The sequence below is a fragment of the Borostomias antarcticus genome (genome assembly GCF_949987555.1).
Source record: "Borostomias antarcticus genome assembly, chromosome: 21".
Taxonomy (NCBI): Eukaryota; Metazoa; Chordata; class Actinopteri; order Stomiiformes; family Stomiidae; genus Borostomias; species Borostomias antarcticus.
Genome location: NC_140254.1, coordinates 16,290,440 through 16,316,472, shown reverse-complemented (window position 1 = coordinate 16,316,472; position 26,033 = coordinate 16,290,440). Strand labels below are relative to the sequence as shown.

At 44.9% G+C, this 26,033-nt stretch overlaps 2 protein-coding genes across 2 annotated transcripts; one reads left to right on the top strand and one right to left on the bottom strand.

Annotated features, from left to right (window-relative positions):
• Positions 1-4,183: 4,183 nt before the first annotated feature.
• fbxl6 (F-box and leucine-rich repeat protein 6) lies at positions 4,184-8,642 on the top strand (the record flags this gene model as incomplete). Its single annotated transcript, XM_084454984.1, has 9 exons — positions 4,184-4,581; positions 4,702-4,860; positions 6,331-6,394; positions 6,786-6,917; positions 6,993-7,100; positions 7,230-7,343; positions 7,666-7,897; positions 7,995-8,229; positions 8,400-8,642. The coding sequence occupies 9 exons, from the start codon at positions 4,184-4,186 to the stop codon at positions 8,527-8,529; spliced, it is 1,572 nt and encodes a 523-aa protein (XP_084311110.1). The 3' UTR covers positions 8,530-8,642.
• An 812-nt stretch (positions 8,643-9,454) lies between these two features.
• On the bottom strand, positions 9,455-25,813 carry eppk1 (epiplakin 1; the record flags this gene model as incomplete). The annotated part of the gene is made up of 1 exon (XM_084454983.1): positions 9,455-25,813. The coding sequence occupies one exon, from the start codon at positions 25,811-25,813 to the stop codon at positions 9,455-9,457; it is 16,359 nt and encodes a 5,452-aa protein (XP_084311109.1).
• Between the last annotated feature and the right edge of the window lie 220 nt (positions 25,814-26,033).

Below are 26,033 nucleotides of genomic sequence, written 5' to 3'. Positions count from 1 at the left end.
TCTCTTTTTTTTTTTCTTTTCAGAATTTAATCCAAATAATACCAACTGAAACAAGTGTGACTCTGCCCTTTTAATAATCAGAAGTCAAAATTCAATATTTTTTTGTTCCATTGCTGTAGGGTATGAGGCACCACGGCACTGCAAATGTGGTCTGAGTTCTATGCGAACGCTATTGTAATAAATGTCCATCTACAGCCATTGGGACAAGGGTAAACGATAGAAAGATAAGATTTGATAAAATAGATATAATAAACATAATAGATTAAATTAACATACAGTCTGTATAGATATTTATAATAGTACTAAAATATACATACATACATACATGCACACTAGTCTCTAGCAACAAAGAAAGTATATTGTGAAGATCAGCATATAGTGATTTAGGCTGTGGTCAGAGAGTTTATGACAAATTACATATTATTCAACTTGAAAATTCATTTAAACTTTCATTGAAAATGTCATCTTAGACATTTGATTGACTTTGCATTGACTGGGTGGCAAAACACTGATTAATTACAATGGGAGCAGTATCCAACTCTGATTCTTGATATCTAACGTTAGCCATCTAATTTAGTCTCCACATCTCAAGATTTGGATGCGTCTTCCCTCCTAGCTAGTCAGCTAACATTAGCCAGCTACTGTAATAACACATTTACGTTTAGAATTAAACATCAACTAAAAGTGAAGGTTGGTCATCTTGTAGTTCCTAATTCAGCTCTGATGTTTTGTTTACACCCTCCAATAGACTAGTTATAGATGCTGAGGTATCACCCTTCACTATATCCGGCTGGATGAGGATAACCACAAAGTATGCAGAGAGAATGCCACAGGGCTGTAATAACCTATTTGATTATAAGGATTACAGACATTCTCACCTGTGGAAGCCACATGGTGAAATTATTCCTGCTGTGTACCATTTGCTATTTTATCCATAATTAAAGGCCCTACGAGGAGTTTCGGGAAGCGGAAGTGTTTTCCGCCCCAAAAGACCACATTTCCCATGAGCCTCCCCGCGCACTGTCATAAACCTTAGCTACCTGAACCGGGTGTTTTGAAGACGGAACAATGGCCACCGACGAAGTAATTACATAGGTCTTACTAGTAATGTTACTTTTGACAATGTATAACAGTATATATATGCTTGTGCCGTCTCGTCGGCGGCGTAGGCTACTGCAGTAAATCGTTTCATCATTCCAAGGAAGTTCTGGATGACCCGACCACGAAATAATAATCTAAAAATAAACTACATACAAGAAACGACATTTGTCGAAAATGGAATCATAAACAAGTGTGGGTAATGTAGATTCATCCACATTAAAATGAGACTGTTTTGTAACCAAAAATAAACTCCTTTAATGAGATTTTGAATTTAAAGAGAATTAAAAAGTACATTTTTTTGTATTACAATAGTTTCACCCTGATTGGGCAGCCAGCTTCATAACATAGTACATTGTCCTTCTAGTTCATACTACATTAATGAGAAGGGAAAACCATAAATGTATCTTTTTGTGAATTTTGTAACTCCCATTGTGAGTGTGGGGGGCGGAGCGTTCAACCTCCACAGGCCAATAAACTGAATTTACCTCAGGTCTTTCTGAGCAGTAACTTTTACTTAATCTTTCAAAAGTGTATGTTGAAGAAATACTTATATGATCTGTTTTATTACAGAAACACCACTGGAAATATCTGGTGAGTGTCATGCCATGGCCAGTTGATTTGACATGGAATGATACCTAGTGTGTGTTCCATTGTCCACCCTAGCAAAGTCCATAAACAGCAGCTAGCTACTTACTCAAGTTAGCATCAGTAACAACTGAATTGCCACTTAAAGAGTGTCCTTGTTCGTCCTCCATTTCTGTCAAAACATCTGTGTGGATACCTGCTAAAAAATATTAGAAAAATATTTAGTACCAAGTAATAAATAACTAGCTAGCGTGTTACAATTAGCTCTTTGCAAAATTCCACTACTTCCTGAAACTCTACAGGCATATTTATTTCCTGTCCTATACTATACCTCACTTTTCACTAATTTATTCTCACTTGGAATGACAGAAGACATAAAACAAGTAACGTTAGTCTTATCAAGACTTGGTGTCTGCTACTGTTTAGTTCTATCGGTGTGTTACGTTAAGTTGAAAAATACATTAGATCTGTCTCTAACGTTAAGTTGCAAAATACAATATTTTCAATAAGACTGATAATGAATACAAAGACACCGAGAGCTAGCCATACAGAACGTGGAGTAGCCCTACATGGAAATGTTCGCTAGCGAACTTGATAGCTAACCCTAGTTAGCAGCTTACACGTGGGTTCACAAACACATTTAGTGCTACACATCTCACAAAAGTGGATCAAACTGCACAGACATTATCAATTCGTACCGTAATTTATACACACAATCACACTATATACGGCTAAATTTAAGCACGTCCGTCCACCGAAACGGAGTAGCCAAGCAGCTAGCCAACACTTAGCTAGCTAGCGGATCAGCCAGGTACACTGTTTTAACCAACATATATATTCTGGATAAAACGGTTGAAGGTGAACACGGTGGTGTAAACTGGTGTAAATATAAATCAAGTGGTATAACGTTACTTCCATAGAGTTGCACAGCTCTGCTCGTCTTGAAGGGCGAGTAGCTACGCTAGCTAACAGTTGTCAAGATGCTATGCTAGCCATTGGTCTATTATAAATCTGAATATGAACAGATATCGCTGCTTACCGCTTTATTCGTAGTATTCTAACGATTGCTGTGATATTCAGCTCCTTCTCCAAAGACTTAGCTAGGCCGAATTCCTCCAGCTAACTAGCTTTGTCTCTTGTTTTCTCCTTCCAAACAAGTGGGTTTGGTTTTCCATCCAGGCACCACACACAGGCTATAGGGGGAGGCTGCAGCCGTGGAGCACTAGCCTCGCGTCACCAGTCTCTCCACGGGAGAAGAGCCTGGTATCTATTTACTTCACTGCCTTAAGCCCGCCCCTTCTTCCTGTTCGAGCCTGCAGAGCCCATAGACATTACTGTAGCCTACACACCAGCACAGTGTTTCTGATGATGTTTCTATTGCACATACCAGCCTACGGGATGCTAGGGATACAACCCTTTGGAATCCGCCTGTGGAGGGCAGCAATACGCCGTTGACGCGTCTACGGTGCCGGAAAAGCACAAGAAGAAGAAGAAGACGAGCATCCTTTGTTGTCAGCTAGTTCACGAACGTTTCACACGAAGGATGTCTGATAACATTGCTAGAGATAATATCTAATTAGGAATATATCGGGTATGTGTATGGAATCTCAATCTTCCTTTGCATGCCTGGGTACGCTGCAAGCTAGATAACTGCGAGGCCGGCTAGGCTATGACTATCCTTACGGTGGCCGGAAGTGGAACTTAGCTACCGTTTTCAAGCATTTTAGCTACAAATGTCTTATATTTGGGGTTTGCTTTTTCTGTTTTGTCCGAGTGAATTTATTTTTCCGAGGTAGTCTTCTTCTGTGGTGGTGGCGGGCTCTTTGAAGCTTCAACCACCACAGAAGAAGAAAAATAAATTCACTCGGACAAAACGCGTCTAAATAAGTTATTTCATTGTAGCGCCGAGGCTTCAAAACCCAGCATTTGTTTAAATAGACCCTTTTGCTTAGGTAAGGGAAGTTTCATGTTTATCTGACACTTGTAATATGAGCGCCTCTCCTAAATAGGCCAACACCGATTTATTTTGACGGCGAAGTGAACGGAGGGTGAAAGGACTGTAGTCTGGCATGAGCGAGCACGCGACTACAGGACTGAAAAGGGCTAGGGTTTGCTTGTGGTTGTGGTTAGGGTTGGTTAAGTTTTGAAAGCAGAAATTCCTAAAACAAGATCCTCACAATCTTACGGCTGCCGTGATTGTGAGGCAGTAGACAGGGCGCCGTAGAATGTGCCCAACCTTAATCCCACACTATTAGACTGGCTTGCTAGTTAGCTAACTAGCTATAAACCTACTTTCATAAATGGAAAGATTTACATTGATTGAATCCGTCATTTTCCATTTACAGACTGCTCTGTAATCGCCCTTTCTCATCAGCACCAGCAGGACCGGTTACCTTTCAGGATGGAGCCAGAGCCCCCTTCGTCTTTGGGAAATGCAGACGATGCTCCTTCTAGCACATCAGGAGCATCAACCGGAAAGAAAAGTGAAGCCACCTCAATGAAGGCCCCTTTGAAGAGACAGTCCCAAGAAAGCCTAAGAAGAGAAAAAAAAACAAAGAGAAAAAAGCCCAAACTCAGCCGACCTCCCAGGCTTAACTACACGGTCCAGGAGGGGGAGGACATGCTTTTGATTATATCCAACACTGATACGTTTACTGGCTTTTCGAGTACAAAGAGAAAAGGGAGGGGGAAAAAGTTGGCAAAAGGGAGAGCTAAAGTCAGTAAAGCGAAGATTAAACCTTTACGCTCCAAACGTAATCCCAAAAAGACACCAGTCAAGGAAGTTGAACGGGAGGAGAGCTTTGGCAGATGGGGTCAGAGTATACCTGTAGAGGTACTGGCCAACATTTTCCAAATGGTGGTTAGCCAAGAAGGTGCCATACCATTTCTATGCAGGTAATACTTTGGGTAATCTTCACTAATCCGATTCATATAAGGATATTTGAAATATATATGTTCCAATTGTATATTTAGAAAAGTGTTAGTATTGAACCTTTCCTTTTTGCTGATGTGTAGAGTGGGCAGGGTTTGCCACCTATGGAATGCTGCTGCAGCTAGTCCTGCTCTCTGGCGCAGTGTGTCTGTGGGCTATTGCTGGATTGCACCAGGCCAGACCCAGCTACCCGAAAAGGAATTGAGGATCAGGAGCACCATGAGCTGGCTTGCACATAACAGGTCGGTATTTTCTATGATGCTGAGACATCCTATTCTCTAACAACAATCAATATTACAGTATAACCTTGAAACACCAATCTGAGTTTCAAATGTTTAATACCAGATGCATCAGCTGAATGCATTACAGTATATGCAACACACAGTGTTGTGCTATCCAAACCTCACCCAGATGGCTTCTGTCTAGGTGCCTCCTGTTGTTGTCGAACCTTTTGCAGATATCACTGACCTCTCTGGGTTGTGGTTTTATGGTTACATTTACATTACAGTACTGTCATTTAGCTGACACTTTTATCCAAAGTGACTTACAATAGTAGCATTTAACGTAGGAAAAGCCAATGTCCTACTACTTGCCAGAACTCGCAAGTACATCCTCTTTCTAAAACAAGTGACTAAAAGCATAATCTAGTGTTGAAGACAAAGTGTAAGAAAAGCAATTTCAAAAATACAATAGGTGCTTAAGAGGGAGGATTGTGGTAGTACTTCTCGAAGAGATGAGTTTTGAGCCTGCGGCAAAAGATGGGCAGCGACTCTGCTGTCCTGACATCAGTGGGCAGTTCATTCCACCACTGCAGGGCCAGGACAGAGAAGAGCCGTGACTGTGTCGATCGACCGCAGGGGCCTTGGGTGATGGGGCAACCTGTTGCCCCGAGGTAGCAGAGAGAGTGTAGTGGTCGGGAGGGGGTGTAGGGTTTGACCGTGGCCTGGAGGTAGGAGAGAGCTGTTCCTTTCATTGCCCTGTAGGCTAGTACCAGAGTTTCAAACTGGAAGCAAGCTACTACAGGGAGCTAGTATAGGGAACGGAGAAGGGAAGTTGTGTGGTAGAACTTGGGGTGGTTGAACACCAGGCAGGCAGCAGCTTTCTTGACAAGATCCAGGGGTTTAATGGGTGACGCCAGGGCCCCAGCAAGGAGGGAGTTGCAGTAGTCCAGGCAGGAGATGACAAGGGCCTGGATGAGCACCTGTGCCATTTTGTCATTGAGGAAAGGGCGAATCCTCCGGATGTTGTAGAGCAGGAATCTGCAAGAGCATGTGACGGTTGTGATGTGTGGGGAGAACGACAGTTGGTTGTCCAGGGTCACCCAGATTCCTCACAGTCCGAGTTGGTGTCACCACTGTGTCTTCAGTGGTGATAACCAGGTCCCGGTGTGGGCAGCCCTTCCCCGGGAGGAACAGCAGCTCAGTCTTGTCCAGGTTGAGCTTGAAGTGGTGTGTCACCATCCACTCCGAGACGTCAGCCAAACACACAGCTATGCTCTAGAGCTGTGTACCCTGTATGCGTTTTATTGTCGATTTGCGCTTCAACGAATGCCTGACCTTTTCACCTCAAGCACTCTGTACTTTTGCAAAAACATGAGCATGACCTTTCATCTCTAAACACAAGCTTACTTAATCTTAAATGCTGGCATAATTAATAAACCTATTGAAATGTTCAAAAATGCCTTCATAATGCCTCTGTTCTTTGTGTTCAAGGTTCTCTCTACTGAAACACTTTTCACTTTCTCACTGGAAAAAGCAAGTTGACTATGTTGTAGAGGTAAGTCTTGTCATACTGGACACAAATGTACATTATTCCATATTTAATTTATTTTTATTTAACCGTTATTTAAACCACATAATAAGTTGAGAAGGAAATGTGATTAAGCTCCTCTGTGAAAACGGTATCTTTGTAGACTGCTGTTTAGCTCTGTTAATATAATTCGGTGTTGGGGCGATACCAGAGCATTTAAAAAAAACAAACAAACTTGAAGGTGAGGGTACCTTTTCCCTAGGAGGCATGGCCAAACGGGCTCAATGTGTGCATGTGTGCTGAGATTCAATCAGCAACACGATTTCTCTACCTCATTTAGGTAATGACAGAATTGTCAGAGCATACAGGCCAGCTTTTGATTTATTTGATGTCAAGCTGTTACCGTTGTGTCCCGTAGGTTGTGTCCCAATCCTGTCCTCATCTACAATCACTCAAGCTGTCCTACTGCACTGGCGTGACGACAAAGTCCTTTCAGAGCCTTGGGGACAACTGTCGGTCACTGAAGAGCATTAATGTTCAGCACTCAGAGGTAAGACTGTGATTGTACAAGTGGAACAGGGTAACACATTGTTTCACAGACCTTTTAAAACATTTCTTGCTGCAGTTACAGGTAGAAGGATTTGTTTCCTTCTTGGAATCCCATGGCAGTCAGATCCAACAGATACTTTTCACCCACGGGCCCAAAAACGACAGACTGCTAGCGGCTATGTCTGTATGTTTTTTTCACTACCAATGTTTTATTTATTTAATTGACTCACGTTTGCCATACAGATGCAGTTAATTATGATTACTATAATTCATCTTTGAAACACACACCCCATAATGGGTTTTTATTGTCTAGAGAGGATGCTGTCCTGAATTGGAACTGCTGGAAATCAACACGAAGCTGGACAGTGGATACAGCCAGCTCCCCATCTGCATCCAAGCTCTGCAAAATGGTTGTCCTAAATTGCAGGTAGGTCCACATACTGAATATGTACACAATTGACCTTTCAAAGACTGTACATTCCCCGTTATAACAATAGATTACATTATATAACAGTCATTTAGCTGACGCTTTTATCCAGATAATAATTGCATTTTATGTAAAAAAAAAAAAAAAAAGTCAGTGTACTACTACTTGCCAGAAGTCACAAGTGCATCTCGTTTCTAAAACAAGTGACTAAGAGCATAAACTAGTGCTGAAGGCAAAGTGAAGAATAACAACACAGATCATGTACACTTGATGACAGAGCAAACAAACAACCCATTTAATTATTTATTCTTGTTTTATTCAGACTTTCCGCATGCTGAACGTCACACCTCTGAATAAAGTAGTACGCAATGGACCTGAGTGCACAGCTGGCTTTCCTCTACTGGAGGAACTGTGCATAGCCACGGCCTCTTGGTCCATCATGAGGGACCAAGATCTGAAAAACATTCTCTATGGCTCCCCCAAGCTGCGGGTGCTGGACCTGCGAGGCTGCTATGGAATTACAACAGCCGGCCTCGCTGCTCTACCTTGTGAGGGTATGTTTTTGTACCAGACCATTTTGGTTGCAGTGTGTGGCCTTTGAAAATCTAGACGTTCTACTTTCTAAGCCCGTGGTGTTCCTTTTCTCCCCAGAGCTTGAGTGTCTGTTTTGGGGACTGTACGTTGGCAACTCGTCATCATCCAAAAAGGGCCTTCACCTACTGACTCAGAAATGGAGTGGCACCCTGCGGGAGTTGGACCTTACCAATCAGCTCTTCTCTGAGGAAGATATGGAGATCGCAGTAGGCCACCTAGCTATGGGAACAGGAGCAGACTCCTTGCGTTCACTCAACCTCAGTGGGACCAAGATCACAATACCAGTCCTGAGGTAAGCCATACAATTCTCCTCTTATAAACAGAAAGGTCACAGTGAAAGCATTTCTTTAATCTTGCATGTTGCATTCTGGTTTGTACTGATTGCAGGGCAGTTAGCAAAAGGTGAAAAGCAACTTGATAGCCTGGTAGAGGCTCAGATCATGTTTTATTTTCTGTTTGCAGGTTGATTATAGGCCAGGCTACTGCTCTCAACTACTTGAACCTGTCTTCCTGCCGTGACATTCCAAGGGGTCTCAAGAGAGTGTACCGTGGCCAAAGAGACATCCGCCAGCTGCTTGACAAATTACCGTAGTGTTCAAATGGTATTGTTTAGGAAATGACTGACTACATTGTCTTCAGACTGTGCTGAGGTACTACAATCGGCTTATACCACACAAATGAACACTGCTTTTTGCGATAAACCTTTATCGTTATTGTCAATTACATTGTTTACATTTGACTTGTTTGGTACTTTTTTATCTGTATTGGTTTGATATGTCTGACAGATGTTTCTCTGTAATGTTTTGCTAAAAAATAAATTTCCATGAACCTGGCTGTATATAGTCAGCAAATTATTTTATATGACTGAGAAAAGTAGGAAGTTAAAAACCATGTCTACTTAGTTGGAAAATTACATTTACGAACTTGACAGTGACTAATGAGGTATAAAACATTGAATCAACGTGTGCAATACAAGTCTAGTCTTTAGAATTTATATTTATCCACAAGAGGGAGACCTATCCTCACTGCATGAGGGTCTATATGCACGGAGCAGCAGTTTGACTATACTGTTAGAGTAAAGGTTGATGTTGAGATGTTATGAGATTGTCTTCTTCTGAGACTGTCTGACTGTCTTCTTTTTAGGTAGTGACAAAGGAAGACCAGGAATCAAATCAGGTTGGATTAAGACGACATCCATTCCATACATGGGCTTACTCATGATTTTTGTTTATGAGGAGTATACTCTGATATGGTGGAACCTGTTCTGAAACAAATTGTTTCAGATCAGAAAGTGTCATGCTTTGGTCAGTACTTACGAGGTCAACATAATGATCATATTTTAAAATCCCAATAACAGACAGATAACCCATATTTATTGTGATCTTTTATTGAGTGAGTAATTAATAGGACAACATGTAATGGAATGCTTTGTAACAAACTGAGGGGCATTACACACTATTTTAATGGATACTTTTAAAATTAATGATTTCAATGATGAGAAAGGAAACACTTTCTCCTTATTGGTTTAATGAGAGCAAGCTGAGGCCAGTACTGGGATCTCTCACACATCTTTCCACCAGCTGTAGGTAGGTGAGGTTCTCCTGGGTGTTGGGGTCAAAGAAACCCTTAGTGTCATCATCTGGGTCAGACAGGATCTGGTTCATTTCCTCGTCAAAATATCCTCTCTGGTAGGCCACCTCTACAGGCACCCGGTGGCTGTGGACTGGGTCGATGATGCCCCCAGTGGCAATCTGAGCCTCAAGGAGACGAATTCCATGGTCCTTAACTATCAGATCCTTTTTCAGGGCCTGGAATAAGGAGATGGTGTCTCCTGTGTAGGGATGTTTATATCCAGTGACAGCCCGTTCTGCAGAGAGCAGTTTTTTCTTCCATTCATTCCCCACCACGCCCTGTGCAGCGGCCTCCTCCACTGAGAGCTTCTTATTGTTCACTGGGTCAATGACAAATCCAGTGGCTGCCTGGGCCTCCAGCAGAACCAGAGAAGTGCCAGGGGTCAGGAGTCCTTTGGACTTGGCCTCATAGATGGTCATGATCTGTCTGGTGGACTGAACAAACACCCCTGCAATGCTGTTGGTCCCCTCCAAGTACTTGCGCACTGAGTCCATTTCACTCACTTCATTTACTGTGACCTTTCCAGCATTGAGATCTTTGTAGATTTTCTCATCAATGATTTTGGAAATAAGCAGCTCGTGCGCTGTCACGTCCTTCCTGATCCCATGGAAGCTTTTATTCTGGCTTTCTGTAGTTGTTGTAATGGTAGTTGAGGTGGTGGTGGTGGTGGTCTTCTGCTGAATGATTGTTGTTATCATGTCCATGAAGTGTTCAATGGTAATGCTTCCAGACTTATACTGCTGCACGAGCTCTCTCCTCCTCTCCTCAGTGATGTATTCAGAGTACAGGAGATCCCATAGAGACACAGTCTGTCCATTGAACTTCCCGCCTGCTTTTTTTGTTGTGGTAGATTTTAGGATGAGCTTTGTTTGTTCATCAATGAAGAAGTAAAACTCTCCTTTCTTGACAATTACCAGCAAGCTAAGGCCAGTACTGGGATCTCTCACACATCTTTCCACCAGCTGTAGGTAGGTGAGGTTCTCCTGGGTGTTGGGGTCAAAGAAACCCTTAGTGTCATCATCTGGGTCAGACAGGATCTGGTTCATTTCCTCGTCAAAATATCCTCTCTGGTAGGCCACCTCTACAGGCACCCGGTGGCTGTGGACTGGGTCGATGATGCCCCCAGTGGCAATCTGAGCCTCAAGGAGACGAATTCCATGGTCCTTAACTATCAGATCCTTTTTCAGGGCCTGGAATAAGGAGATGGTGTCTCCTGTGTAGGGATGTTTATATCCAGTGACAGCCCGTTCTGCAGAGAGCAGTTTTTTCTTCCATTCATTCCCCACCACGCCCTGTGCAGCGGCCTCCTCCACTGAGAGCTTCTTATTGTTCACTGGGTCAATGACAAATCCAGTGGCTGCCTGGGCCTCCAGCAGAACCAGAGAAGTGCCAGGGGTCAGGAGTCCTTTGGACTTGGCCTCATAGATGGTCATGATCTGTCTGGTGGACTGAACAAACACCCCTGCAATGCTGTTGGTCCCCTCCAAGTACTTGCGCACTGAGTCCATTTCACTCACTTCATTTACTGTGACCTTTCCAGCATTGAGATCTTTGTAGATTTTCTCATCAATGATTTTGGAAATAAGCAGCTCGTGCGCTGTCACGTCCTTCCTGATCCCATGGAAGCTTTTATTCTGGCTTTCTGTAGTTGTTGTAATGGTAGTTGAGGTGGTCTTCTGCTGAATGATTGTTGTTATCATGTCCATGAAGTGTTCAATGGTAATGCTTCCAGACTTATACTGCTGCACGAGCTCTCTCCTCCTCTCCTCAGTGATATATTCAGAGTACAGGAGATCCCATAGAGACACAGTCTGTCCATTGAACTTTCCGCCTGCTTTTTTTGTTGTGGTAGATTTTAGGATGAGCTTTGTTTGTTCATCAATGAAGAAGTAAAACTCTCCTTTCTTGACAATTACCAGCAAGCTGAGGCCAGTACTGGGATCTCTCACACATCTTTCCACCAGCTGTAGGTAGGTGAGGTTCTCCTGGGTGTTGGGGTCAAAGAAACCCTTAGTGTCATCATCTGGGTCAGACAGGATCTGGTTCATTTCCTCGTCAAAATATCCTCTCTGGTAGGCCACCTCTACAGGCACCCGGTGGCTGTGGACTGGGTCGATGATGCCCCCAGTGGCAATCTGAGCCTCAAGGAGACGAATTCCATGGTCCTTAACTATCAGATCCTTTTTCAGGGCCTGGAATAAGGAGATGGTGTCTCCTGTGTAGGGATCTTTATATCCAGTGACAGCCCGTTCTGCAGAGAGCAGTTTTTTCTTCCATTCACTCCCCACCACGCCCTGTGCAGCAGCCTCCTCCACTGAGAGCTTCTTATTGTTCACTGGGTCAATGACAAATCCAGTGGCTGCCTGCGCCTCCAGCAGAACCAGAGAAGTGCCAGGGGTCAGGAGTCGTTTGGACTTTGCCTCATAGATGGTCATGATCTGTCTGGTGGACTGAACAAACACCCCTGCAATGCTGTTGGTCCCCTCCAAGTACTTGCGCACTGAGTCCATTTCACTCACTTCATTTACTGTGACCTTTCCAGCATTGAGATCTTTGTAGATTTTCTCATCAATGATTTTGGAAATAAGCAGCTCGTGCGCTGTCACGTCCTTCCTGATCCCATGGAAGCTTTTATTTTGGCTTTCTGTAGTTGTTGTAATGGTAGTTGAGGTGGTGGTGGTCTTCTGCTGAATGATTGTTGTTATCATGTCCATGAAGTGTTCAATGGTAATGCTTCCAGACTTATACTGCTGCACGAGCTCTCTCCTCCTCTCCTCAGTGATATATTCAGAGTACAGGAGATCCCATAGAGACACAGTCTGTCCATTGAACTTCCCGCCTGCTTTTTTTATTGTGGTAGATTTTAGGATGAGCTTTGTTTGTTCATCAATGAAGAAGTAAAACTCTCCTTTCTTGACAATTACCAGCAAGCTGAGGCCAGTACTGGGATCTCTCACACATCTTTCCACCAGCTGTAGGTAGGTGAGGTTCTCCTGGGTGTTGGGGTCAAAGAAACCCTTAGTGTCATCATCTGGGTCAGACAGGATCTGGTTCATTTCCTCGTCAAAATATCCTCTCTGGTAGGCCACCTCTACAGGCACCCGGTGGCTGTGGACTGGGTCGATGATGCCCCCAGTGGCAATCTGAGCCTCAAGGAGACGAATTCCATGGTCCTTAACTATCAGATCCTTTTTCAGGGCCTGGAATAAGGAGATGGTGTCTCCTGTGTAGGGATCTTTATATCCAGTGACAGCCCGTTCTGCAGAGAGCAGTTTTTTCTTCCATTCATTCCCCACCACGCCCTGTGCAGCGGCCTCCTCCACTGAGAGCTTCTTATTGTTCACTGGGTCAATGACAAATCCAGTGGCTGCCTGGGCCTCCAGCAGAACCAGAGAAGTGCCAGGGGTCAGGAGTCCTTTGGACTTGGCCTCATAGATGGTCATGATCTGTCTGGTGGACTGAACAAACACCCCTGCAATGCTGTTGGTCCCCTCCAAGTACTTGCGCACTGAGTCCATTTCACTCACTTCATTTACTGTGACCTTTCCAGCATTGAGATCTTTGTAGATTTTCTCATCAATGATTTTGGAAATAAGCAGCTCATGCGCTGTCACGTCCTTCCTGATCCCATGGAAGCTTTTATTCTGGCTTTCTGTAGTTGTTGTAATGGTAGTTGAGGTGGTGGTGGTCTTCTGCTGAATGATTGTTGTTATCATGTCCATGAAGTGTTCAATGGTAATGCTTCCAGACTTATACTGCTGCACGAGCTCTCTCCTCCTCTCCTCAGTGATATATTCAGAGTACAGGAGATCCCATAGAGACACAGTCTGTCCATTGAACTTCCCGCCTGCTTTTTTTATTGTGGTAGATTTTAGGATGAGCTTTGTTTGTTCATCAATGAAGAAGTAAAACTCTCCTTTCTTGACAATTACCAGCAAGCTGAGGCCAGTACTGGGATCTCTCACACATCTTTCCACCAGCTGTAGGTAGGTGAGGTTCTCCTGGGTGTTGGGGTCAAAGAAACCCTTAGTGTCATCATCTGGATCAGACAGGATCTGGTTCATTTCCTCGTCAAAATATCCTCTCTGGTAGGCCACCTCTACAGGCACCCGGTGGCTGTGGACTGGGTCGATGATGCCCCCAGTGGCAATCTGAGCCTCAAGGAGACGAATTCCATGGTCCTTAACTATCAGATCCTTTTTCAGGGCCTGGAATAAGGAGATGGTGTCTCCTGTGTAGGGATCTTTATATCCAGTGACAGCCCGTTCTGCAGAGAGCAGTTTTTTCTTCCATTCATTCCCCACCACGCCCTGTGCAGCGGCCTCCTCCACTGAGAGCTTCTTATTGTTCACTGGGTCAATGACAAATCCAGTGGCTGCCTGGGCCTCCAGCAGAACCAGAGAAGTGCCAGGGGTCAGGAGTCCTTTGGACTTGGCCTCATAGATGGTCATGATCTGTCTGGTGGACTGAACAAACACCCCTGCAATGCTGTTGGTCCCCTCCAAGTACTTGCGCACTGAGTCCATTTCACTCACTTCATTTACTGTGACCTTTCCAGCATTGAGATCTTTGTAGATTTTCTCATCAATGATTTTGGAAATAAGCAGCTCATGCGCTGTCACGTCCTTCCTGATCCCATGGAAGCTTTTATTCTGGCTTTCTGTAGTTGTTGTAATGGTAGTTGAGGTGGTGGTGGTGGTGGTCTTCTGCTGAATGATTGTTGTTATCATGTCCATGAAGTGTTCAATGGTAATGCTTCTAGACTTATACTGCTGCACGAGCTCTCTCCTCCTCTCCTCAGTGATATATTCAGAGTACAGGAGATCCCATAGAGACACAGTCTGTCCATTGAACTTCCCGCCTGCTTTTTTTATTGTGGTAGATTTTAGGATGAGCTTTGTTTGTTCATCAATGAAGAAGTAAAACTCTCCTTTCTTGACAATTACCAGCAAGCTGAGGCCAGTACTGGGATCTCTCACACATCTTTCCACCAGCTGTAGGTAGGTGAGGTTCTCCTGGGTGTTGGGGTCAAAGAAACCCTTAGTGTCATCATCTGGATCAGACAGGATCTGGTTCATTTCCTCGTCAAAATATCCTCTCTGGTAGGCCACCTCTACAGGCACCCGGTGGCTGTGGACTGGGTCGATGATGCCCCCAGTGGCAATCTGAGCCTCAAGGAGACGAATTCCATGGTCCTTAACTATCAGATCCTTTTTCAGGGCCTGGAATAAGGAGATGGTGTCTCCTGTGTAGGGATCTTTATATCCAGTGACAGCCCGTTCTGCAGAGAGCAGTTTTTTCTTCCATTCATTCCCCACCACGCCCTGTGCAGCGGCCTCCTCCACTGAGAGCTTCTTATTGTTCACTGGGTCAATGACAAATCCAGTGGCTGCCTGGGCCTCCAGCAGAACCAGAGAAGTGCCAGGGGTCAGGAGTCCTTTGGACTTGGCCTCATAGATGGTCATGATCTGTCTGGTGGACTGAACAAACACCCCTGCAATGCTGTTGGTCCCCTCCAAGTACTTGCGCACTGAGTCCATTTCACTCACTTCATTTACTGTGACCTTTCCAGCATTGAGATCTTTGTAGATTTTCTCATCAATGATTTTGGAAATAAGCAGCTCATGCGCTGTCACGTCCTTCCTGATCCCATGGAAGCTTTTATTCTGGCTTTCTGAAGTTGTTGTAATGGTAGTTGAGGTGGTGGTGGTGGTGGTCTTCTGCTGAATGATTGTTGTTATCATGTCCATGAAGTGTTCAATGGTAATGCTTCTAGACTTATACTGCTGCACGAGCTCTCTCCTCCTCTCCTCAGTGATATATTCAGAGTACAGGAGATCCCATAGAGACACAGTCTGTCCATTGAACTTCCCGCCTGCTTTTTTTATTGTGGTAGATTTTAGGATGAGCTTTGTTTGTTCATCAATGAAGAAGTAAAATTCTCCTTTCTTGACAATTACCAGCAAGCTGAGGCCAGTACTGGGATCTCTCACACATCTTTCCACCAGCTGTAGGTAGGTGAGGTTCTCCTGGGTGTTGGGGTCAAAGAAACCCTTAGTGTCATCATCTGGGTCAGACAGGATCTGGTTCATTTCCTCGTCAAAATATCCTCTCTGGTAGGCCACCTCTACAGGCACCCGGTGGCTGTGGACTGGGTCGATGATGCCCCCAGTGGCAATCTGAGCCTCAAGGAGACGAATTCCATGGTCCTTAACTATCAGATCCTTTTTCAGGGCCTGGAATAAGGAGATGGTGTCTCCTGTGTAGGGATCTTTATATCCAGTGACAGCCCGTTCTGCAGAGAGCAGTTTTTTCTTCCATTCATTCCCCACCACGCCCTGTGCAGCGGCCTCCTCCACTGAGAGCTTCTTATTGTTCACTGGGTCAATGACAAATCCAGTGGCTGCCTGGGCCTCCAGCAGAACCAGAGAAGTGCCAGGGGTCAGGAGTCCTTTGGACTTGGCCTCATAGATGGTCATGATCTGTCTGGTGGACTGAACAAACACCCCTGCAATGCTGTTGGTCCCCTCCAAGTACTTGCGCACTGAGTCCATTTCACTCACTTCATTTACTGTGACCTTTCCAGCATTGAGATCTTTGTAGATTTTCTCATCAATGATTTTGGAAATAAGCAGCTCGTGCGCTGTCACGTCCTTCCTGATCCCATGGAAGCTTTTATTCTGGCTTTCTGTAGTTGTTGTAATGGTAGTTGAGGTGGTGGTGGTGGTGGTCTTCTGCTGAATGATTGTTGTTATCATGTCCATGAAGTGTTCAATGGTAATGCTTCCAGACTTATACTGCTGCACGATTTCTCTCCTCCTATCCTCAGTGATGTATTCAGAGTACAGGAGATCCCATAGAGACACAGTCTGTCCATTGAACTTCCCGCCTGCTTTTTTTGTTGTGGTAGATTTTAGGATGAGCTTTGTTTGTTCATCAATGAAGAAGTAAAACTCTCCTTTCTTGACAATTACCAGCAAGCTAAGGCCAGTACTGGGATCTCTCACACATCTTTCCACCAGCTGTAGGTAGGTGAGGTTCTCCTGGGTGTTGGGGTCAAAGAAACCCTTAGTGTCATCATCTGGGTCAGACAGGATCTGGTTAATTTCCTTGTCAAAATATCCTCTCTGGTAGGCCACCTCTACAGGCACCCGGTGGCTGTGGACTGGGTCGATGATGCCCCCAGTGGCAATCTGAGCCTCAAGGAGACGAATTCCATGGTCCTTAACTATCAGATCCTTTTTCAGGGCCTGGAATAAGGAGATGGTGTCTCCTGTGTAGGGATGTTTATATCCAGTGACAGCCCGTTCTGCAGAGAGCAGTTTTTTCTTCCATTCATTCCCCACCACGCCCTGTGCAGCGGCCTCCTCCACTGAGAGCTTCTTATTGTTCACTGGGTCAATGACAAATCCAGTGGCTGCCTGGGCCTCCAGCAGAACCAGAGAAGTGCCAGGGGTCAGGAGTCCTTTGGACTTGGCCTCATAGATGGTCATGATCTGTCTGGTGGACTGAACAAACACCCCTGCAATGCTGTTGGTCCCCTCCAAGTACTTGCGCACTGAGTCCATTTCACTCACTTCATTTACTGTGACCTTTCCAGCATTGAGATCTTTGTAGATTTTCTCATCAATGATTTTGGAAATAAGCAGCTCGTGCGCTGTCACGTCCTTCCTGATCCCATGGAAGCTTTTATTCTGGCTTTCTGTAGTTGTTGTAATGGTAGTTGAGGTGGTGGTGGTGGTGGTCTTCTGCTGAATGATTGTTGTTATCATGTCCATGAAGTGTTCAATGGTAATGCTTCCAGACTTATACTGCTGCACGAGCTCTCTCCTCCTCTCCTCAGTGATGTATTCAGAGTACAGGAGATCCCATAGAGACACAGTCTGTCCATTGAACTTCCCGCCTGCTTTTTTTGTTGTGGTAGATTTTAGGATGAGCTTTGTTTGTTCATCAATGAAGAAGTAAAACTCTCCTTTCTTGACAATTACCAGCAAGCTGAGGCCAGTACTGGGATCTCTCACACATCTTTCCACCAGCTGTAGGTAGGTGAGGTTCTCCTGGGTGTTGGGGTCAAAGAAACCCTTAGTGTCATCATCTGGGTCAGACAGGATCTGGTTCATTTTCTCGTCAAAATATCCTCTCTGGTAGGCCACCTCTACAGGCACCCGGTGGCTGTGGACTGGGTCGATGATGCCCCCAGTGGCAATCTGAGCCTCAAGGAGACGAATTCCATGGTCCTTAACTATCAGATCCTTTTTCAGGGCCTGGAATAAGGAGATGGTGTCTCCTGTGTAGGGATGTTTATATCCAGTGACAGCCCGTTCTGCAGAGAGCAGTTTTTTCTTCCATTCATTCCCCACCACGCCCTGTGCAGCGGCCTCCTCCACTGAGAGCTTCTTATTGTTCACTGGGTCAATGACAAATCCAGTGGCTGCCTGGGCCTCCAGCAGAACCAGAGAAGTGCCAGGGGTCAGGAGTCCTTTGGACTTGGCCTCATAGATGGTCATGATCTGTCTGGTGGACTGAACAAACACCCCTGCAATGCTGTTGGTCCCCTCCAAGTACTTGCGCACTGAGTCCATTTCACTCACTTCATTTACTGTGACCTTTCCAGCATTGAGATCTTTGTAGATTTTCTCATCAATGATTTTGGAAATAAGCAGCTCGTGCGCTGTCACGTCCTTCCTGATCCCATGGAAGCTTTTATTCTGGCTTTCTGTAGTTGTTGTAATGGTAGTTGAGGTGGTGGTGGTGGTGGTCCTCTGCTGAATGATTGTTGTTATCATGTCCATGAAGTGTTCAATGGTAATGCTTCCAGACTTATACTGCTGCACGAGCTCACTCCTCCTCTCCTCAGTGATGTATTCAGAGTACAGGAGATCCCATAGAGACACAGTCTGTCCATTGAACTTCCCGCCTGCTTTTTTTGTTGTGGTAGATTTTAGGATGAGCTTTGTTTGTTCATCAATGAAGAAGTAAAACTCTCCTTTCTTGACAATTACCAGCAAGCTGAGTCCAGTACTGGGATCTCTCACACATCTTTCCACCAGCTGTAGGTAGGTGAGGTTCTCCTGGGTGTTGGGGTCAAAGAAACCCTTAGTGTCATCATCTGGGTCAGACAGGATCTGGTTCATTTCCTCGTCAAAATATCCTCTCTGGTAGGCCACCTCTACAGGCACCCGGTGGCTGTGGACTGGGTCGATGATGCCCCCAGTGGCAATCTGAGCCTCAAGGAGACGAATTCCATGGTCCTTAACTATCAGATCCTTTTTCAGGACCTGGAATAAGGAGATGGTGTCTCCTGTGTAGGGATCTTTATATCCAGTGACAGCCCGTTCTGCAGAGAGCAGTATGTTCTTCCATTCATTCCCCACCACGCCCTGTGCAGCGGCCTCCTCCACTGAGAGCTTCTTATTGTTCACTGGGTCAATGACAAATCCAGTGGCTGCCTGGGCCTCCAGCAGAACCAGAGAAGTGCCAGGGGTCAGCAGTCCTTTGGACTTGGCCTCATAGATGGTCATGATCTGTCTGGTGGACTGAACAAATACCCCTGCAATGCTGTTGGTCCCCTCCAAGTACTTGCGCACTGAGTCCATTTCACTCACTTCATTTACTGTGACCTTTCCAGAATTGAGATCTTTGTAGATTTTCTCATCAATGATTTTGGAAATAAGCAGCTCGTGCGCTGTCACATCCTTCCTGATCCCATGGAAACTTTTATTCTTGCTTTCTGTAGTTGTTGTAATGGTAGTTGAGGTGGTGGTGGTGGTGGTGGTCTTCTGCTGAATGATTGTTGTTATCATGTCCATGAAGTGTTCAATGGTAATGCTTCCAGACTTATACTGCTGCACGAGCTCTCTCCTCCTGTCCTCAGTGATGTATTCAGAGTACAGGAGATCCCATAGAGACACAGTCTGTCCATTGAACTTCCCGCCTGCTTTTTTTGTTGTGGTAGATTTTAGGATGAGCTTTGTTTGTTCATCAATGAAGAAGTAAAACTCTCCTTTCTTGACAATTACCAGCAAGCTGAGGCCAGTACTGGGATCTCTCACACATCTTTCCACCAGCTGTAGGTAGGTGAGGTTCTCCTGGGTGTTGGGGTCAAAGAAACCCTTAGTGTCATCATCTGGGTCAGACAGGATCTGGTTCATTTCCTCGTCAAAATATCCTCTCTGGTAGGCCACCTCTACAGGCACCCGGTGGCTGTGGACTGGGTCGATGATGCCCCCAGTGGCAATCTGAGCCTCAAGGAGACGAATTCCATGGTCCTTAACTATCAGATCCTTTTTCAGGGCCTGGAATAAGGAGATGGTGTCTCCTGTGTAGGGATCTTTATATCCAGTGACAGCCCGTTCTGCAGAGAGCAGTTTGTTCTTCCATTCATTCCCCACCACGCCCTGTGCAGCGGCCTCCTCCACTGAGAGCTTCTTATTGTTCACTGGGTCAATGACAAATCCAGTGGCTGCCTGGGCCTCCAGCAGAACCAGAGAAGTGCCAGGGGTCAGGAGTCCTTTGGACTTGGCCTCATAGATGGTCATGATCTGTCTGGTGGACTGAACAAACACCCCTGCAATGCTGTTGGTCCCCTCCAAGTACTTGCGCACTGAGTCCATTTCACTCACTTCATTTACTGTGACCTTTCCAGCATTGAGATCTTTGTAGATTTTCTCATCAATGATTTTGGAAATAAGCAGCTCGTGCGCTGTCACGTCCTTCCTGATCCCATGGAATCTTTTATTCTTGCTTTCTGTAGTTGTTGTAATGGTAGTTGAGGTGGTGGTGGTGGTGGTGGTCTTCTGCTGAATGATTGTTGTTATCATGTCCATGAAGTGTTCAATGGTAATGCTCCCAGACTTATACTGCTGCACGAGCTCTCTCCTCCTCTCCTCAGTGATGTATTCAGAGTACAGGAGATCCCATAGAGACACAGTCTGTCCATTGAACTTCCCACCTGCTTTTTTTGTTGTGGTAGATTTTAGGATGAGCTTTGTTTGTTCATCAATGAAGAAGTAAAACTCTCCTTTCTTGACAATTACCAGCAAGCTGAGGCCAGTACTGGGATCTCTCACACATCTTTCCACCAGCTGTAGGTAGGTGAGGTTCTCCTGGGTGTTGGGGTCAAAGAAACCCTTAGTGTCATCATCTGGGTCAGACAGGATCTGGTTCATTTCCTCGTCAAAATATCCTCTCTGGTAGGCCACCTCTAAAGGCACCCGGTGGCTGTGGACTGGGTCGATGATGCCCCCAGTGGCAATCTGAGCCTCAAGGAGACGAATTCCATGGTCCTTAACTATCAGATCCTTATTCAGGGCCTGGAATAAGGAGATGGTGTCTCCTGTGTAGGGATCTTTATATCCAGTGACAGCCTGTTCTGCAGAGAGCAGTTTTTTCTTCCATTCATTCCCCACCACGCCCTGTGCAGCGGCCTCCTCCACTGAGAGCTTCTTGTTGTTCACTGGATCAATGACAAATCCAGTGGCTGCCTGGGCCTCCAGCAGAACCAGAGAAGTGCCAGGGGTCAGGAGTCCTTTGGACTTGGCCTCATAGATGCTCATGATCTGTTTGGTAGATTCCAACCAGATCCCTGCAATGCAATTTGTTGCCCCTAGGTACTTCTGTATTGATTCCATTTTGTCTACAGTTTCTTCAGCAATTTCTCCATGGATAATCTTTGTGAAAAGCTCTTTTGAGATTATTTTTGACTCATAAAGCTCACTTGCTGAGACTTGCTTCCTTAGTCCTTTGAATTTTCCTTCTTTGGATGTCACCTCTGCTATAATTGCAGTTACTATTTCTATTATTTGTTCTGTTGTCAGTGCTCCCTTCTTGTATTGGTTCATAAGCTGCTCCTTCTTTTGTTTGGAAATGTATTCAGATTGTAATACCTCCCACAGTGTAACTTGTTTGCCCTCAAATTTTCCTGCATTCATGGTTACATTTATATCTTTGAAGAACAGCTCTGTTTGCTCATCATTGGGAAATGCATGCTGATCATCTCCATAGAGTGGTAGAAGCAGAAGACCTGTCTGACGATCCCTCTCACACCTCTTCTTCAGTTGACAGTATGTGAGATTCTCCTTGGTGTTGGGGTCAAAGAATCCTTTAGTGTCATCATTGGAGTCTGACAGTAGTTGACATGTTTCTTCATCAAGATAGCCTCTCTTCATGGCAACATGGACTGGAATCCTGTGGCTATGAATCGGGTCGATGACTCCCCCTGTTGCTATTTGGGCTTCGAGCAGACGAATCCCATGACCTTTCACTATCAGATCTTTTTTAATGGCTTCAAATAAGGATATTGTTGCATCTGTGTATGGATCTACATAGCCAGTAACGGCTTGCTCAGCTGAGAGCAGTTGTTCATGCATCTCAGGTCCAACTAGTCTTTCTCTTGCAGCCTCTTCAACAGAATAGTGTTTGTTTTTTACTGGATCAATGATAAACCCTGTTGCAGCCTGAGCTTCAAGCAGAACCAGTGCTGTGCCTGGAGTCAACAAGTCTTGTGTCTTTGCCTCGTAGATGCTCATTACTTTTTTGGATGGATGAATCAGGACCCCTGCAACACTTCCAGTACCCTTTAAGTACTCACTTACCGCTTCCGGCTGGATGACTTCCTCAAGTGTTACTTTCCCCTCCTCCAAACACCTGAAGGTATCAGGTTCAATTATATTAGCATTCAATAGTTGTTGTGCGGAGACAGGCTTTCTGAGACCCATTGTTTTGAGAGTCTCATTCTTCTCCAGTTTTGCGATGGTCGTTATGACCAGAGTGATCATCTCCTGTGTTGTTGTCTTCCCTGTTCTGTATTGTTCAATGAACAGAAGTCTCTGATCGTCTGTGAAGTATACAGAGTGAATCAAGTCCCATAGTGTGACAAATTGCCCTGAGTAATGCCCCACTGAAATGGCAACAGTTGTCTTTTGAAATTCCTTTTTTATCTCTGCGTCCGAGTATACCGTCAGAGTTGTATCTTTGTCTGTCAGCTTCAGAAGAAACAGACCAGTCTCTGAATCCTGAATGCACCGGCCCAACATCTCCATGTACGTAAGACTTTCTTGTGTCATTGGGTCGAAAAATCCCTTGGTCTCATTACTGGGGTCTGTCAGATTCTGATTAAGTTCTATGTCAAAATACCCTTTTCTGTATGCTACTTCAAGGGGTAAATGAATGCACATCAGTGGGTCGATGATACCACCTGTGGCAATCTGGGCCTTGAGTAATTGGATGCTATGCTGCTGTGAAATCAGATCTTTTTTCATTGCTTGGAAAAGTGAGATCTTTTGGTCAGTGTATGGGTCTGTGTAGCCGGTTACTGCCTTTTCTGCTGATAAAAGCTTCTCATACAATTCTGGGCCAATCACATGTTCTTTCAGAGCCTGCTCCACCGTCAGTTTGAGGTTTTGTAGAGGATCAATGATGAAGCCTGTGGCAGCTTGTGCCTCCAAAAGAGAGATGGCAGTACCAGGAGTCAGAATGCCTCTTTTCATGGCCTGATAGATGCTCAGCTTTTGATTGGAGGGCTGGAGGATCGCTCCAGCAACACAACTCTTTCCCTTTAAGAATGTTCTCACAGTGTCCATCTTCATCACATCTGTGTTGGTCAGTTTTCCTTCTATCAGGCCATTGTAAATTTCTTCATCCACAACTTCTAACTTTAAAAGATCGGCAATTGAGACATTTCCTCTGAGTCCCTCAAAATTTAGTGCAGCTTGCCGCATGATCTCCTTGCTTTCAATGATTTCCATGATGATGACAACGATTTGCTCAATTGTGATCTTCCTTGACTTGTAGAGCTTGAACAATTCCTGCCTTTTGTCCTCATTCAGATACTCAGAGCTGATGAGATCCCACAATGTTGCATGCTTGCCACTGAACCTGCCGTACTTAATAGTGACAGTTCTTGCTTGGAATGTCTCCTTTATGTGATTTTGTATGTTGAGTCTGTTACTTTTGCCTTTGAGGGGCAGGAGACAGAGGCCTGTGCTGGGATCAGTGACACACCTGGCCAGAAGTTGCAAGTATGTAAGGTTCTCGTGAGTGTTGGGGTCAAAAAATCCCTTATTGTCATCGCTGGGATCACTAAGAATCTGATTCATTTCCTCATCAAAATATCCCCTCTTGTAGGCTACATGGACTGGAATACGATGGCTGTTAACAGGATCAATGATGCCTCCAGTAGCAATCTGTGCCTCAAGCAGACGAATTCCATGGTCTTGTAATATGAGGTCCTTTTGCATAGCTTGGAACAATGAGATGGTTTTCTCAGTATATGGATCTCTGTAACCAGTCACTGCTTTTTCTGCTGAGCACAGCTTTCCATGAAGGTCAGGCCCCACAATCTTGGCCCTCACAGCCTCGTCCACTGAAAACTTTCTGTTGCTTATGGGGTCTATGATGAATCCTGTTGCTGCCTGAGCCTCTAGTAGAATCAGTGCTGTACCTGGCATCAGCATTCCCTTCTGCCTGGCCTGGTATATGGTCATGATCTGAGAGTCAGCAAGCAGAATGCCAGCGATGCTGTCTGTCCCTTGCAGGTACATGGTTATGTTTTCATCCTCTGTGACCTCTTTCACAGTCTTCTTCCCCTTTTTAAGGTCCTCCATGACATCTTCACTGATGATGTCTGCCTCCACTAACTGCTTTGCTGTGACAGTCTCCCTGATCCCTTCAAAGATTACCATGGTTGTCTTCACCGATTGCTCTATGATCTCCAAAATGTTTGTGATGATCCTCTTGATTGTAAGACTTCCCTGTTTGTACTGGTAGATGATGTCTTGCCTCTGTCGCTCATCAAAGTATTCAGACATCAGCAGCTCCCAAAGAGATACAGTCATGCCTGTGTACTTTCCACATGTCACTTTCACCATCACTTCTTTGAGAGCTAGTTTGCTTTGATAGTCAATGAATTTATGATTCAGCCCATCTGTTTTCTCTAGAAGAGGGAGTAGGCAGAGTCCCGTGGCAGGGTCAATGACACAGCGTCCCATCAGCTGCAGATAGGTTAGATTTTCCTTTGTGTTGGGATCAAAGAATCCTTTGGTATCATCTCCTGAGTCTTCAAGTATTGTATTCATAGTTTCATCAAAGAAACCTCGCTTGTAGGCCATTTCCACAGGAAGCCTATGACTGTTGATAGGGTCAATTATTCCCCCTGTGGCAATTTGGGCCTCAAGTAAGCGAATTCCATGGTCCCTCACAATGAGGTCCTTCGACATGGCTTGAAACAAAGATATTGTGTCTCCTGTGTAGGGGTCCTTGTATCCTGTTACTGCTCTTTCCGCAGAAAGCAACTTTGCATGATACTCTGGGCCTACTAGTTTATTTTTGATAGCTTCGTCTACACTGAACCTCTTGTTCTCAACAGGATCAATCATGAATCCAGTGGCAGCCTGTGCTTCAAGAAGAATCAGGGCTGTTCCAGGCATGAGTATGCCCTGCTTCATGGCTTGATAGATGCTCATTCTCTGATTAGATGAAAGCATGGCTACACCTGAGATACTGCCTTTTCCTTCCAGGTATTCTTTCACAGTCTCCATGAGCATCACATCCTGAGTTGTGGTCTTGCCTTTCTGCAAATCATCATATGTATTTTTGTCAATGATATTAGATGCAAGTAGCTCAGTAGAGGATACACCTCTGCGCAGGCCCTTGAATGTAATGCAAACTGGGAGCAGCAGCAAGCCAGTGTCAGAATCTACCATACATTTCTCCATGAGATGTAGGTAATTGAGATTTTCTCGAGAGCTGGGGTCATAGAACACTCTAAGCTCTTCCATCTTGTCAGACAATAAGCCTTTTTCATAGTAGCCCATCTGAACTGCTGACTCCTCCGAAATGTATTTCTTTTCAACTGGGTCAAATAGGCCTTTTGCACATGCCTGTGCCTCCAGCAGCCTATATCCATAGTCTTTTGGGACAACATCTTTTTGTATGGCTTGGAATACGGATATTGTTTTTTTGGTATAGGGATCTGTGTAACCACTAACAGCTCTCTCTGCCATTAGAAGTTTCTCTCTCATCTCCTGGCCAACAACTCCTTCTTTGACGGCATCTTCAACTGATAGCTTTCGGTTGTTGATTGGGTCAATGATTCCCTCCGTGGCTGCTTGGGCCTCCAACATGGCTAGGGCTGTTCCTGGTTTCAGAAGACGTTTTTTCATTGCTTGATATATAGTTACCTTCTCTTTTGTCTTCTCCAGGAAGACTCCAGCCACTGCCCCAGGGCCTTCAGCATGACCAGTCATCGTTAGACCAGTCATAGACTTCCCTTTATTTGAAATCTGTAAAGACATAGAAAATATTCAATGTGTAAGAATATGTTTCTGCAGCCACTCTCAATTCAGTCCTGTAAAAAAAGCCATCTCATTGATCAGGGTGGAGAACACCTCCCTTATTAAAATAACATTATGACCATTTAACTTGAAATGATTGGAGATATAAAACATTTAATTGAGTTTCCATTGA